Raw genomic sequence first — 15,587 nt, 5'->3', positions numbered from 1 at the left:
CCGCCCCCCTGGCCCAGCCGCGGGACCCTACCTGTTCCACTACCGGGTCGGTGATCATCTGCACAGCTTTCCCCACACCAGCTGAGACCTGCAGAGCCAATCATCTGAGAGGATAAAGGAGAGAAAAGCACAGAGGCAGGTGGGCGGGCCGATCATGCGCTTTTCTCTTCTTTCTCCTATCAGCTGATCATCAGAGGTGTTTTTTTTTTAACTATCGGTTTGGCTGAACTACCGGTTCAGGTGAACTGGGCCAAACCGGTAGCATACCCCCCACTGTCTTGATCCCCCACTTTCTCTGCCTCATCATCTGGACTTCCAACCTTATGACGGCCTTCAGATTTCAGTTCTCAAGTCAGGGGAATGAAGCTGCCAGCTTTATGAGCAACTTATATTTGGAGCATGGAAACAGGCCCAGAACTGATGGATAGGAATCTCTTTTTTTCCTAGAGATTTGAAACCCACTTGGATATAGAAGGTGGTCTTTGTTATATGTCCTTGGAGGCCCCAGCATCGAACTTGGGACCTTGTTAACTTTCCCTTGGGGAGGAGGAAGGGGAAGAGAAAACCGTTCGCCTGAGTTGAGCTCCCCCAGAAGTATCTATTTTGGAGACCAAGAAATTAATTCCATAGAACCACCACTTTGGAGTTTGTATTTTTGGAGGAAGTATAGTTTGTGGAACCAGTTCTGTTTTGTTGGTTATAAAATTTATTTTATTTTATTTATTTATTTGAAGCTGATGGTCTTTAGCTTGATTTATGATCTCCAGCAAATAATGATTTGATTCAACAATTCTTTAATTACGGATGTCTTTCTTTCTTTCTTTCTTTCTTTCTTTCTTTCTTTCTTTCTTTCTTTCTTTCTTTCTTTCTTTCTTTCTTTCTTTCTTTCTTTCTGTCTCTCTCTCTCTCTCTCTCTCTCTCTCTCTCTCTCTCTCTCTCTCTTTCTTTTTCTTTTTCTTTTACAGATGTCAGGTGAAAATAAGCTAGAAAAGATTTCTTTCCGGGACTCGAATGTACAGGATCTGTTACATTCCTGAACCTACGCTGTATGGTGCTTTCTGGATAAATACTTCACTCATCTTCCTATCCGGGGGGGAAAACTGGTTGATAGAGAGAGAGAGAGAGAGAAAAAAAAAGAGAGAGAGAGAGAGAGAGAGAGAAGAGGGGGGAGGGAGGGAGAGAGAAACACACAATGACACACACAGACATACACACTCACTTCACCAGAACACAAGAGACAAATGTATAGTTGTTTAAATATGACATCGCAGGAAGTACTGTAGCAGTCTGCAAAATAATACGACGTTTCCCTATCCATGAAATCGAGAAACAGTGACGTGAATGGAATGAGAAGAAGATGAGGATGAACAATGAACACTACGTGGACAGCAGACTTCCTAAAAAAAAACTGTCAATGGTGCTTTTATTTTATTCCCCTCTTGTCTGTTTTATTTTTCTCGAGAAATGTGCCCGAGGCCAAGATGCTGACGGACAGATTCAAACGGAGTTTGGAGACACATACACACACACACATACACACAAACAACAATGGCACAATGATGACAACCACCAAGAACAGGAATGTATCAAATGCCAGGGCAGAATCTAGAGTGGGTTTTTTTATTTTATTTTAATTTTAATTTTTTTTTGGCTTGGTGATTTAAAAGTCTATTAAAAAAATCCATCTGGGGCGCCTTAAGTGTTCGTTTTATTTGGGGTTGTGTTTTTTTTTTTTTTTTTACACCATCAAGTTATTGAGCTTTTCTTTTTATTCTTTTGCCTAGCATTTTATTATCTCTCTCTTTTTTTGTTTTGGACTACATTTACCAATAATCCGATATAAGAGACTGGTGTAGCGGCAATGAAATGGGATCATGCAAGACTTTGGCGTTTTTATTTCTCCTAGCAGGGGGTGCAGACTAATGAAATGTATTAAAATAAAAATGGTATACCTATGCATAATTTTCTAAATGTTTCTTGGTTTGTCTACCCTTTTTTCCTTTCTCCCCTGGCCTCTTCCTTTTTCACAATATATTATTTAAAGCAAGTATTTGGGTTTCCCCCCCTCCTCTCCTTTGCCCTTCAAAGAGTTGCTGAAGCAAGATGGTGGACAGGCTTCATTGGATTATATCATGGTTGCCATCTTTTCTTGGAGAGTATAGCCAAGAAATGATGGACAAACTGCTGGGAAGTTTCCTAACAGTTAGAACAATTAACCAGTGGAATGGCTTCCCTCCAGAAGTTGCAAATGCTCCAACACTGGAGTTTTTAAAGAAGAGATTGGACAACCATTTGTTTGGAATGTGTAGGGTTTCCTGTTTGGGAAGGGGGTTGGAGTAGAAGACTTCCAAGATCTGTTATATTCTGTTAACTGGAAGGTATTAGTTTGTGATCACTTACTATAAATCATATTTACTTAAATTTCATGGCTCAAAAGCAGAGCCCAGTCATGAGAAAACTTCAAGATTATTGGACGAAGAATGCTAATCCTTACCCTCTAGAGAACGCAAAGTTGTGTCTTCAAATGAATGTTTAATTCTCAACGGGGTGCAGAGGTTCCATAAATTCCTTGGTTTTCTTGAAGATGCAGAGTTGGAGTATAATTTTTAAGAATGTCGACAAAAGGCTTGGTGTGGGTAAGCGAGCACTAGGTTAAATGCAAGTAAAACCAAACCAAACCTTTGTGGAAAAAACCAACTCATTTTGCTGATGTCATCTGTTTCAGTGGTGTGAGATGTACAAAATTCTTCTTGTTACTCCTACTGTATTGATATCGCTGTGGCCTGGAACACCTTGCTGGAAAACATAAAATTCTTTATTTTTGGTATTAAACAAAGAGAAAAAAAATGCTTTATGTGTATTCAAAAAAATTAGTGTTTTCTTTTTTGGAGGGGGGTATGTGTGTTAAATGTGATGTTTGTATTTTTTAATCTAAAATGAATGGTTTTCTATACCCAAGAAATCCTGTTTTGTTTTTTTGAGCCAGAATATTAAAAAAAAGAAAAAAAGAATGAGATTGGGATATGCATTTTATGGACATATTTTTCTAGCAGAGATAGCTCATCTCATTTAAAGTATATTTATTTTATTAGGAAAAGGAGAAAGATGTAAGTATGGTGTCCTATATTTCCAAAGGAGGAGAAATGGGTTGGTTGTATGTGAGAATATCTCATCCAATGGTGGTGGATCTTCCATGACCTGCTTTCCACCATCACTGGTTGAGATCCTTCCATCAAGGACAGAAATGGGGTCGAGTCTTAGTCCAGTTCAATGGGCCTTGAGTTCCTTTCTCGTTGATTTTGGCTCGGATAGCTGAAGGTCAACTTTCCTCTGAAAATATAGGACTCAATAATATAGTGATAGCCCAGCTTGCCAGCTTGTTTTTAATTTGTCGGATGACCTTCCTTGACTTGGGTTACTGTGTATGGCACTGTAAAGAAGAAACCTCTAGGGGGGTTCTTCTGTTAGACCCTTTCAGCTAAAATAGCTTCAGAGTTTGATCAGGTTGGGCAAAAGGGTTGTGGTGGTAGAAAGGGAAGGAGAAAGAGATGTTTTTTTGACCAGGAATTCATGACAGAACAAGACCTCTGCAAAGAACCTGTCTCCTGGTAGCTACCATCATGGTTGTGCAGATAACAGAAGAAGTCCATAGTCCATGAGATCATGTTTCTGGGAGTTAACCATAGGGGACTTTGGCTCAATCCAGGATGCAGGAATAATAAAAGTGTTTAATTGAAGACTTCCTGTGCAATAGGACCTACGCTGTACAGTAAAGGTTAACATCCTATCTCATAATCCTCAGAATTCTTGGCTTAACTTCCCTGTGTCCTTTTTTGTACTGGAGAAGGCCGAGAAATAAGCAGAACCAGTGCAGGATGGTGCTTAATGGAGTTTGACTTGGTCTTGGGAATCTGGAACAAAGTCCTTGGCCATCCAGGGAGCTCACAGTGTGGCTAGGACCTCATCTTTCTTTCTCTCTCATCCCAGTCTACCTCGTGGGGATAAAATGAAAGGAGATGTCCCTTTAGACTCTTCTTGAGGAAAGTCAATGAATAAAGCTGAATTAAACATGGAGAGTTGAGATGCCTAGAATAGTCAGGGAAACCTCAAACCTTCCCATTATTGCAAAGAGGGCCATGGAGAACTCAAATATGGAATTTATAGACGGGAGTTGTGTTTTTCTCTTCCTCTCCTGCTCCTGATAACTTTATTATCATTGTGTTGGTTGTATGAAATCTTACCAAAACAGTTCCAAAGAAACCAATCCCAACATCTATGTCTGAACAGGTTTCTGTTTCCAATTTGTGCGTTCGGATGTGGATGTGTTTTTATGTGTCCAATGTTAAACGAACTCCATGTCCTTCCATGGACGGCAATATGACTGACGTTACCTTGATTTTATTCTTGATCAACATTGGATTTGGTTGCTGGTTTAAATTATTATTATTTGCCTCTCTTGGTGTTAAAATCGATCAAACAAACTTGGGTACTCACACGCTTATTAAAATAATTGGAATGAAAAGGAAGTTTTCCTTTTGATGATTGCTTAGATTTCAAAGTCCCATTCATTCAAAATCTGGATGTATTGAGAAAGGAAAATACCTTACTAAAAATATCTGTGGGTGTTTTCCTATAAGTGTAACTCTCAGTGTTCTGTATGTGCTATGTGAACAAGGAAAAACTATAAAAATGAATTTATATATTTATGGTTGAAATGGTGATGTTACTTTGAACTTGATTTCGCTCCCCTCGAAAAACACAACAAAACAAAACCTTCCACACACTCATTAAAAAAAAAAAATACAGGAGGCCAAAGGTTTAGAAAAATATCAATTTATCTCAAGTGAAATTTAAAATCAAATCAAGGTTGCTCATAATTTTATAGTCCATTAATTCTGGTTAGAGGGAGAAGAAAGGAAAGAAGGGGAGAAGGAAGGAAGGGAGGAAATTGGGAACGAAGAAAGGAAATGGGGAAGGGAGGAAGGGGAGAAGGAAGGGAGAAAGGGGAGAAGGGAGGGAAGGAGAAAAGGAAGGGAGAAAAAGAAGGAAGGAAGAAAGGAAGGAAGGAAGGAAGAAAAGGATCCTGTATTCTCCCATTAGAGACAATCCCTGGGAACACCAGTGATTCATTCAAAACACTCTAATTATGCAAAAGCAATGGGAAACTCTGGGTACATCCATATAAGATCTTTTCACTGCCCCCTCAGATCAATTCCAAATTTGGCTGGGTAATTCTGGGGGTTGAAGTCCACCCATCTTCAATTTCTATGGGGATTCTCCATTATCCTGGTCAAGATTGTCCCAACAGCGCTTTCCCAAAAGGCAACTGGACTTCCCTGGGTTTTTTTTCCTTTGAAAACCAAGTTCTGAAGAAGCTTCTTGGATGAGAAGCAAAACGTTTCCAATGAGTTTAAAAAAAACCCAAGCTCTGGTTCTAGGTGAGGCTACAGCCATACCGACACCTTTGGCTGCCCCTTACCTCCCCCAAACAAAACCAGGGTAGCTTTTTAGCTGAAGAACCCAACTCAAAACACGGAATGAAATGAAACCAATACCGTCTTTCACTCAAGGAGACTTCCCTCGATAAAATAAACCTTTTGTGATAGGTCCTTTTGCCCAATTAGCCCGGAGACCAATCTGGCATCTTGCTTTCTTTGGTTTCCTGGGCTGGAATGAAAATCTATACTTGTACATCTGGCATGGCTTGTGTGAAATAAGAATTCAGTTCCCAGGAGCCTGGCTGGGCCAGGCCCGGAGGTTTCATATTACGATGCTAACTTCTAACAATTTTTGGCCAGCTCTGCTGTTTCTTGATAATTTCACGCAATGCTCAGGGGATTGAAGGGATTGGTGCATTCGGCGATAGAGAGTTTCTCACAGTGAGGCTATCCTTCACGACTCTTTTTGCCCCCCCTCCCTCTCAACCCACCCCCCAAAATTGGGATGGGCAATTGACCTCCTGCAGGCTTTCTCATTGCGATGCTGCTGTGAAGAGAGGACGTTCTAAAATCTGTTTGTTGGTTTTTCTAATTGGCATTTGTAGACGTCCCAGAAATATGCAACTTCTCATATGGACACCTAAGGCAAAGCCTGAGAGGCCCTGGGTCCAAATGTCCTCAGACTTGGGGATACCCATCATCCTAGGCCATTGATGACTGTTGATGGGACATCTGGACAGCGTGAAATGTTACCTTGGCAAAGTCTTAAAAACACCTTGGTGAAGGACACAGTGGTGTCCTTAGCTATATTTTTAAGGCAGTTCAAATTAATATAAAGGTTTATTGCAAGCTTAAGCTCTCTGCTTGGTCTTGGGAATCTGGAACCAAGTCCTCACCCAACCATGAAGCTCACAGTCTGGCTACAAGCCCGTCTTTCTTTCTGTCTCAATCCAGTGTACCTTGTGGGAATAAAATTAAATATGAACTACTAGCAGTCAAAGCAAATTGGCGGTAGATAAAAGTCAAAGAAGAGATGGTTGTCCTATTCTGCAAAGCAGCAGAAGGCAGGACAAGAAGTAATGGATGAAAACTAATCAAGGAAAGAAGCAAGTAAGACTTGAGGCTAATGACCCTTGGGCTCAGCCTGGTCATTTCCTATTTCTTCCTTGGAGAGCACTGTCCTACCTATTCAGATAGTCCTGCTGATTTAAAAAAAAATGCATGCAGGGGTATCTGGATTTGTGTGGATTTAATAAGTATCAAGTTGGCATCTACAGTTGTAAACGTAATAGTTCTCAAGTTACAATTTACAATGTTTAGCAACCATTCAAAGTTACAATGGCACCGGAAAAGGTGACTTACAACCTATCCTCATATTTATACAGCTATTGCATCATCACCAAGGTCACATGATCAACATCCAGGTGCTTGCAACCAAGGTGTATTTACGATGGTTGCAGTGTCCCACAGCTAGTGGAAGGAACCTTGTCAGCTGGAATTTCTACTATCAAAATAGACGTATCTCCACGTTACAGATGCATTATTTTACCATTATATCTTGCAATGCTCATTCACTCTTCCCCTGGTTTTAAATATAAAACAGTAATATAATGAAGGTTTAGCTGCTGCCTAATTCATATATAGCTGCACTTTATGCAACAATAGGCAAAAATAATAATACTAGAATTATAATCTCTAGGACTTCCAATAACTGATACCTTGCATCCTCCGTTGAGTTATTTTGTCCCAGTTCCTCACTCAGGGCAGTTTTTAGAAAGGTGAATGAACTTTCCAAATGATTAAGCTGCCTGCCAGTAAAAGAAATTACATTCTTTTGCAAATATGGACAGCGTGAGATGGAATGGGGAAAAAAACAGACTTGCTTTATCAGAACTTGCAGCTGTCTTCAGGTAATTAGATTTTCATGGTTTCAGTGTTGAATACGTTCCATCAGGATTCTACGGTTTTGTTCTCTGGTGTCTGTGAAAATAGGCTTTGTACACAAGTGTCTGTGTTTCTAACATGTCTTTCCATATATATGGATTATCTATCTATCTATCTATCTATCTATCTATCTATCTATCTATCTATCTATCTATCTATCTATCTATCTATCATCTATTTATCTCTTACATCATCATTATCTTCTTCCTCCTCCATTATTGATTCTATCTATCTATCTATCTATCTATCTATCTATCTATCTATCTATCTATCTATCATCTATCTAATCTATCTAGCTATCTAGCTATTTATCATCTATGAAAATGTATATGGCTACCCAATTTACTCTCAGTGACTTTGGGTGGTTTACAAGAATAAAAACACAATATAAATTCAATAAAACAGCATTAACCCTCACCACGTTGGCAACAACAATCAAACAGTCAATTGACGGGCTCCATCTCATTGTTGTTAGTTGTGAAGTCATGTCTGACCCATCACAACTCCATGGACAACATTCCTCCAGGCCTTCCTGTCCTCTACCATCCACTGGAGTCCCTTTAAGCTCACGCCGACTGCTTCAGTGACTCCACCCAGCCCCACTCCTCCTCCTCTCCTGTCCTCCTCCTCCTCCTCCTCCTCCTCCTCCTCCTCCTCCTCCTCCTCCTCCTCCTCCTCCTCCTCCTCCTCCTCCTCCTCCTCCTCCTCCTCCTCCTCCTCCTCCTGTCCTCAGTCGTTCCCAGAATTAGGCTCTTCTCCAGCAAAGAGAAGTTTTCATGAGGTGGCCAAAGTCCTTGAGTTTCATCTTCAGAATCTGGCCTTCTAAAGAGCAGCCAGGGTTGATCTCCTCTAGGACTGACCGATTGGATGGCCTTGTAGTCCAAGGGACTCACCTGGATTAGCAATGGAAATTTTGATCCCAGCTGCAGTGATACATCAAGGACCGCCTGCATCACATTTTCACCCACAAAGCCTTTTTAACTTTCAAGTTTACGGTCAAGATTTGGCTTCCTTGTTCTATCTCTGAAATAGCTTCTGCAGGCATCTGTTTTATCCCTCTTCCATCTGTTCCATCTTGCAGCTTAACTGCTCGTTTGAGTAAATGGGGGTGGTTTCCATGACTGTCCAAACACTCATATTTTTTGGGGGGTGTGTGCTGCTGTTAACAGCAGGATTTGCAGCCTGTCTAAAGGAAAATATTGCAAACAGGTAAGACATATACGGAGTAGAGCCATGATATTGCAGCATGCAGAAAACACACGAAAACAGAGGACAAAAATCAGAAGACTTTATTATTATTATTTTTTAAATTAATTTTGAAAAGCATGAGAGGCAGCTCTTTCACTGAATTCCCAAGCAAAATTTCCTCTCCTGGAGTTGCCCCGCATGTAAACGGTTTCCCACGCCTGCGATTAATTTTGGACAGCGAAGAATAGTAGCCTATTATTAGAATCCTAGCTATAATTGAAAGGGTGGAGTTAAACTTGGACGGTGGCTGCCTTTGCAGAAAGTTCCATCTGAGGTTGTAGAAAAATGGTAGTTTTCATGGAGACACCCAGCTAACTCAGATTAAGCGATTTGTAAGCTGGAACCTTTACAAGACCTTAATGTGATGGGACCGAGATATGAGGCTAGAAGCTGCTGAAGATAGCATTCACCTATTAGAAATACATCATTGTTGGCTTCTCAGTTCTATTGTTCTCCCCCTTGACAATAGAGGAAGACCATTGGATGACAAATCAAAAGCTCTTCTATATTCAGGATACTGTAGGCCAATGTTTTCAGCCTTGGCCATGTGCAGGGATGTGGACTTCAACTGTCCAAATCCTTATCAATGGCCACGGTGGCTGTAGAATTCTATGGGTTGAAGTCCACAAAACTTCAACATGGTCAAGCTTGGGAAACCTTGCTCTATGCTCAAATGGAGCCCTGTTATTGGTTGAACACCCCATGGTAGATCAGTGATGTTGACTCTCAAGTAACCTGTCTCCAAATTTTTCTTCCAGTAAAAGGTTTGGGGAACAAAGACCAATCAGCAGAGATTTGGGTAATCTCTGCTGATCCAATGGCTCCAACCCAACATCTGATTGGTCTGTCTTAATAGCAAAATATCCATTGGCTTCTTGTGATTGTCCTGTCTTGACAAGACAATATCCATTGGCTTCTTGTGATTGTCCTGTCTTGACAACATAATATCCATTGGCTTCTTGTGATTGTCCTGTCTTGACAACACAATATCCATTGGCTTCTTGTGATTGTCCTGTCTTGACAAGACAATATCCATTGGCTTCTTGTGATTGTCCTGTCTTGACAACACAATATCCATTGGCTTCTTGTGATTGTCCTGTCTTGACAACACAATATTCATTGGCTTCTTGTGATTGTCCTGTCTTGACAACACAATATCCATTGGCTTCTTGTGATTGTCCTGTCTTGACAACATAATATCCATTGGCTTCTTGTGATTGTCCTGTTTTGACAACACAATATCCATTGGCTTCTTGTGATTGTCCTGTCTTGACAACACAATATCCATTGGCTTCTTGTGATTGTCCTGTCTTGACAACACAATATCCATTGGCTTTTTGTGATTGTCCTCTCTTGACATCACAATATCCATTGGCTTCTTGTGATTGTCCTCTCTTGACATCACAATATCCATTGGCTTCTTGTGATTGTCCTGTCTTGACAACACAATATCCATTGGCTTCTTGTGATTGTCCTGTCTTGACAACACAATATCCATTGGCTTTTTGTGATTGTCCTCTCTTGACATCACAATATCCATTGGCTTCTTGTGATTGTCCTCTCTTGACATCACAATATCCATTGGCTTCTTGTGATTGTCCTGTCTTGACAACACAATATCCATTGGCTTCTTGTGATTGTCCTGTCTTGACAACAAACTATTCATTGGCTTCTTGTGATTGTCCTGTCTTGACAACACAATATCCATTGGCTTCTTGTGATTGTCCTGTCTTGACAACATAATATCCATTGGCTTCTTGTGATTGTCCTGTTTTGACAACACAATATCCATTGGCTTCTTGTGATTGTCCTGTCTTGACAACACAATATCCATTGGCTTCTTGTGATTGTCCTGTCTTGACAACACAATATCCATTGGCTTTTTGTGATTGTCCTCTCTGACATCACAATATCCATTGGCTTCTTGTGATTGTCCTCTCTTGACATCACAATATCCATTGGCTTCTTGTGATTGTCCTGTCTTGACAACACAATATCCATTGGCTTCTTGTGATTGTCCTGTCTTGACAACACAATATCCATTCGCTTTTTGTGATTGTCCTCTCTTGACATCACAATATCCATTGGCTTCTTGTGATTGTCCTCTCTTGACATTACAATATCCATTGGCTTCTTGTGATTGTCCTGTCTTGACAACACAATATCCATTGGCTTCTTGTGATTGTCCTGTCTTGACAACAAACTATTCATTGGTTTCTTTCAAGTTTCTCCAAACTTGAGAGCAGGAGAAGACTTAATGGACAACTTCTGAAGGCAAGCTGTTCCACAATTAATTGCTCAAATTGTCAGGAAATTTCTTCAGAGTTGCTTCTCTTCTTGATTAGCTTTCATTTCCTGACCGTAAGAACAATTGGTCAGTGGAATGGCTTATCTCCAGAAGTTGTGGGTGCTCCAACCTCCATCTCTATTCTGGAGGTTTTCAAGGAAAAAAAGAATTGGACCAGACAATCACTTGTCTGAAATGGTGTAGGGTCTCCTGCAGGAGGTTGAATTAGAAGATCTCCACAGCTGCTCCCTTCCAGCTCTGATATTCTGTCATTCTTTGCTTCTTCCCCAGCTGGTAGTGAGATGATAAATCTGCAGAGATGGAAAAGCAGGACTTCTTTGTAGAATCATGGGCCTTTTCCCCATTTATTTGTTTTGCTCCAGCGGGTCAGCCTTGGCAAAGCGCTGCAGCAAAGACGTAAATGGAAGAGTCTTTGTGGTTCCTTAGCAACAGGTTGCCACTCTTTGAACAACTTGTTTAAATACACAGAGGGCCGGTCGCCTTTCAAGTATCAATGGCAGCAATTTCTTCATCTAAGTTGGCTTTTCATGCTCTCCCGCTTCCTAGCTCTTTTCTTAGCGGACTGAAGGCTAAAACATACAAAGAACGGTTGCTGGAATTGGGTCTGACTGGTTTAATGAAAAGAAGGTCTACGGGTGACATGATAGCAGGGTACCAATATTCCAGGGGTTGCCACAAAGGAGAGGGAGTCAAGCTGTTCTCCAAAGCACCAAAAGGTAGGAGAAGAAGCAATGGGTGGAAGTGAATCAAGGAGAGAAGCAACCTGGAATTAAAGAGAAATGTCCTAACAGTGAGGACAATTAACCAGTTGGAACAAGTTGCCTCCAGAAGTTGTGAAGGTTCCAACATTGGAGGTTTTTAAGAAGAAATTGGACAACCATTTCTCTGGAATGGTATAAGATCTCCTGCCTGAGGAGGTGGTTGGACTAGAAGACCTCCAAGGTCCCTCCCAGCTTCTATTCTATTCTATTCTATTCTATTCTATTCTATTCTATTCTATTCTGTTCTGTTCTATTCTATTCTATTCTATTCTATTCTATTCTATATTCTATATTCTATATTCTATATTCTATATTCTATATTCTATATTCTATATTCTATATTCTATATCTACTCTACTCTACTCTACTCTACTCTACTCTACTCTACTCTATTCTATTCTATATTCTACTCTACTCTATTGTACTCTACTTTCTATTCTATTCTATTCTATTCTATTCTATTCTATTCTATTCTATTCTATTCTATTCTATTCTATTCTATTCTATTCCATTCCATTCCATTCCAAGTTCTAAAAATTCTAATCTCATCTTAAAACCCTCCAGTGATAGAGCACCTGCAACTTATGACGGCAAAGTCTTTCCACTGGTTAGGATGGTTTGGGCCAGAGGTGGTATTCAGCAGGTTCTGACCAGTTCTGGAGAAGCGGTAGTGGAAATTTTGAGTAGTTCAGAATCCCACCTCTGACTGGCCCCTCCCCCACCTATTCTCTGCCTCCCGAGTCCCAGCTGATTGGCTGGGTCTTCTTTTGCTGCCTTGCAGAGGAGAACAGAACTGGAAAGCAGGTTAGTTGGGTTGGGGAGAGAATGGAGATTTAATGGTATCCTTCCGCTTCCACGCCCATCAAGCTACACCCACAGAACCGGTAGTAAAATAATTTGAATCCCACCACTCGTTTGGGCAGGTTGTTTCTTCATAGACTTCCTAGGACATAACCCGTTCATTGTGTGTGTGTGTGTGTGTGTGTGTGTGTGTGTGTGTGTTATCCTTGGAAAGTCAGGAGACGCCATGGACTTACAAGCAAGCTCTCTGCCTTTAGGATCTAGCAAAATCCTCTCCTCCAGAGTGGAAGAGAAAACAAAAGACATTCCACTCAGTGCAGACAGGCTGTTATTTCCGATAATCTATCTCATTATGGTTGCCTAGAGGCAAGAATTTTGCAGTGTTTATGTTTTGTTTTGGAAAATAAAGAGTTTTATGATCTTCACCCAGCTCGTAATGCTCTCCTTATTACTCCGCAGCCCTTGATGATAATTTGCAACTCACACACCCATCCAGGCTTATCTTTCTGCCGTTGTCAGCATTTCATTCCTTCAGGTCCACACCCTGTCCATCCCTGGCCCTTGGTTCTTCTCGGCATATTTCTTCCAGACCTGAAGATAGAGAGTCGTTTTTTTCCCCCTTCCTTTGAATTATATCAGCACAACTAACATTCCCATGGCAACCTGTTTTTGTTTTTCTAAGGGATTTTTGCATATTGGGGGATTATGATTTGGAAGGGAGGGAGGGAGAGAGGGAGGAATGTAGGAAAGAAAAGAGGAAGGAGATGAGGAAATGAGAGAGAAAGGAAAGAAGGGAGAAAAGAAGTAAAGAAGGAAGGAAGGAGACAAGTGGAGGAAAATGAGGGGATAGAAGAAGGAAGGGGGGGAGGGAAGGAGGAAGACCCGGAGGCAGAGAAGGAGGGAGGGAGGAAAATAGGAAAGAAAAGAAGAAGATGGAAATGAGGGAGGAAGAAAAAAAGGGAGGAAGGGAGGAAGGAAGGAGACAAGTGGAGAGAAATGGAAGGGGATAGAAAATGAATGAATGAATGAGATGAAATGAGAGAGGGAAGGAAGGAAGGAAAGGAGATGAAAGAGGGAAGAAGGAAGGGAGGGAGGAAGGAAGGAATGGAGATGAAATGAGAGAGGGAAGGGAGGAAGGAAGGAAGGAAGGAAGGAAGGAAGGAAGGAAGGAAGGAAGGAAGGAAGGAAGGAAAGGAGATGAGAGGGAAGAAGGAAGGAGGGAGGAAGGAAGGAATGGAGATGAAATGAGAGAGGGAGGGAGGAAGGAAGGAAGGAAGGAAAGGAGATGAAATGAGAGAGGGAAGGAAGGAAGGAAAGGAGATGAGAGAGGGAAGAAAGAAGGGAGGGAGGGAGGAAGGGAGGAAGGAAAGGAGATGAAATGAGAGAGGGAAGGAAGGAAGGAAGAAAGGAAAAGAGGTGAGAGAGGGAGGAAGGAAGGAAGGAAGCAAAGGAGATGAAATGAGAGAGGGAAGGAAGGAAGGAAGGAAGGAAGGAAGGAAGGAAGGAAGGAAGGAAGGAAGGAAGGAAGGAAGGAAAGGAGATGAGAGAGGGAAGGAGGAAGGGAGGAAGGAAAGAAAGGAGATGAAATGAGAGAGGGAGGAAGGAAGGCAAGGAAAGAAGGAAATGTAAGAATAAAGCTAATCCAACCATCAATCTAGCTGGTGTCTCTGGAAATAAATCAGCCCAAATAAATCTACTCATTGATTGGACAGACACGCTGTCGTTGTCCCCTTGTGCCCACATCCCGAAATTGTGTTTGTCGTGTGCTTGATTAGCAGCCAAGCCACTTGAGTGAAGAGGCACATTGTTTACCGAACAGCCACTATTGAGTTTTGCATGATCTGCTCCCTTGGATGTCGGGGTCCTTCACTTCAACTGTCGCTGCCTGAAAAGCCACTTGGCTGCTTGGGTACCTGTCTTGAGTGCTGTCACGTTGAAGGGCCCTGTGACTTCCGAGCGTGTGTGTGTGTGTGTGTCCGTGTCCACGTATGCATGCAAGAGAGAGAATTTTGTGGAAAGCAACCAAGCTCCAGGCAACTCACCTGATTTTCAGGGTATCAAAACCTCTCAGTGTTTCGGCAGCACGAACAACATGCTGAACTTCATGTTCTCTTGAGAACATTATATTATATTACAGCACACTCTTGGAGCTACTGAGATAACCAGTCTAGAAAAAAGGAGAAATTTTCTGACAGTGAGAACAATCAACGGATGGAAAAGCTTGTCTTCAGAAGTTGTGGGGGCTTCTTTACAACTGGAAGCTGTCAGGAAGAGAATGGAGTAACAGACTAAGAGTTGGAAGGGACCTTGTAGGTCAGTGGTCACCAACCAGTGGGCTGGGGACCACTGGTGGTCCGCGAGAAAATGTTGGTGGTCCACAGAGAAATGTCACTCCCAAAGCAATTAACCCAGGCTGTGCGGGAACACAAGGCTGTGCTGCCCACATGGCCCGTCGCTCGCATTGCGAACAACACAAGGTAGTGAGGGGAGGGGGAGAAGGGCAGAGGGGGGGGGGGACTTGCCCCACGTGCCCCATGCACCTGGCCTGGCCACTGGGCTGCTTCTTTCCACTTCTTTCTTCTTCTGCTTTTGGCTACACGCAAGGAAAGCAGCACAAGTCTTTCTTTCTCTCCCCCAAACTCTGCCAGAAATGAGTCTTTGGGACCCTGCAAGGCCTCCTGCTCCAAGAGGCTACACCGGTGTAACAAGTCTCATAAAGACTCATTTCTGGTGGAGTTTGGGGGAGAGAAAGAAAGACTTCTGTAGCTCCTGCTGCTTTCCTTGCACGAAGCCAAAAGTCTCTCTCTCTCTCTCTCCTCCTGAGAACGGAGCTGGAGACAGTATCCTGCGATCCCAAATAACGAATGATCGATTGGTAGGAAAACGGGGTGGGGGATTTTCCTGCAGACTTTTTGGGGGATTTTCCCAGGGTCTCTGATCCACGGGATTTAAAGTTATGAGTTTGGTGGTCCCTGAGGTCCAAAAGGTTGGCGACCCCTGTTGTAGGTCATCTAGTCCAGGGTCACCAACCTTTCAGACCTCGAGGACCACTAAATCCATCATTTAAAAACCTGCGGACCACTAATA

General features: G+C 42.0%; 1 protein-coding gene across 2 annotated transcripts in view; it reads left to right on the top strand.

Annotated features, from left to right (window-relative positions):
• PDGFA (platelet derived growth factor subunit A) overlaps positions 1-4,706 on the top strand; it is a 55,109-nt gene extending 50,403 nt beyond the window's left edge. For both annotated transcript variants that reach the window (XM_087942199.1, XM_087942198.1), the window contains one exon: positions 966-4,706. In XM_087942199.1, the coding sequence (XP_087798325.1) occupies positions 966-976 (11 nt within the window). In that variant the 3' untranslated portion in view covers positions 977-4,706. The remainder of the gene's footprint in view (positions 1-965) is intronic.
• Positions 4,707-15,587: the final 10,881 nt, after the last annotated feature.

This window comes from Notechis scutatus, chromosome 12 (genome assembly GCF_049901735.1).
Source record: "Notechis scutatus isolate UNSWTSFEM ecotype Mainland chromosome 12, rNotScu1.2, whole genome shotgun sequence".
Lineage (NCBI taxonomy): Eukaryota > Metazoa > Chordata > Lepidosauria > Squamata > Elapidae > Notechis > Notechis scutatus.
This window is presented reverse-complemented; position numbering and strand designations above follow the sequence as displayed.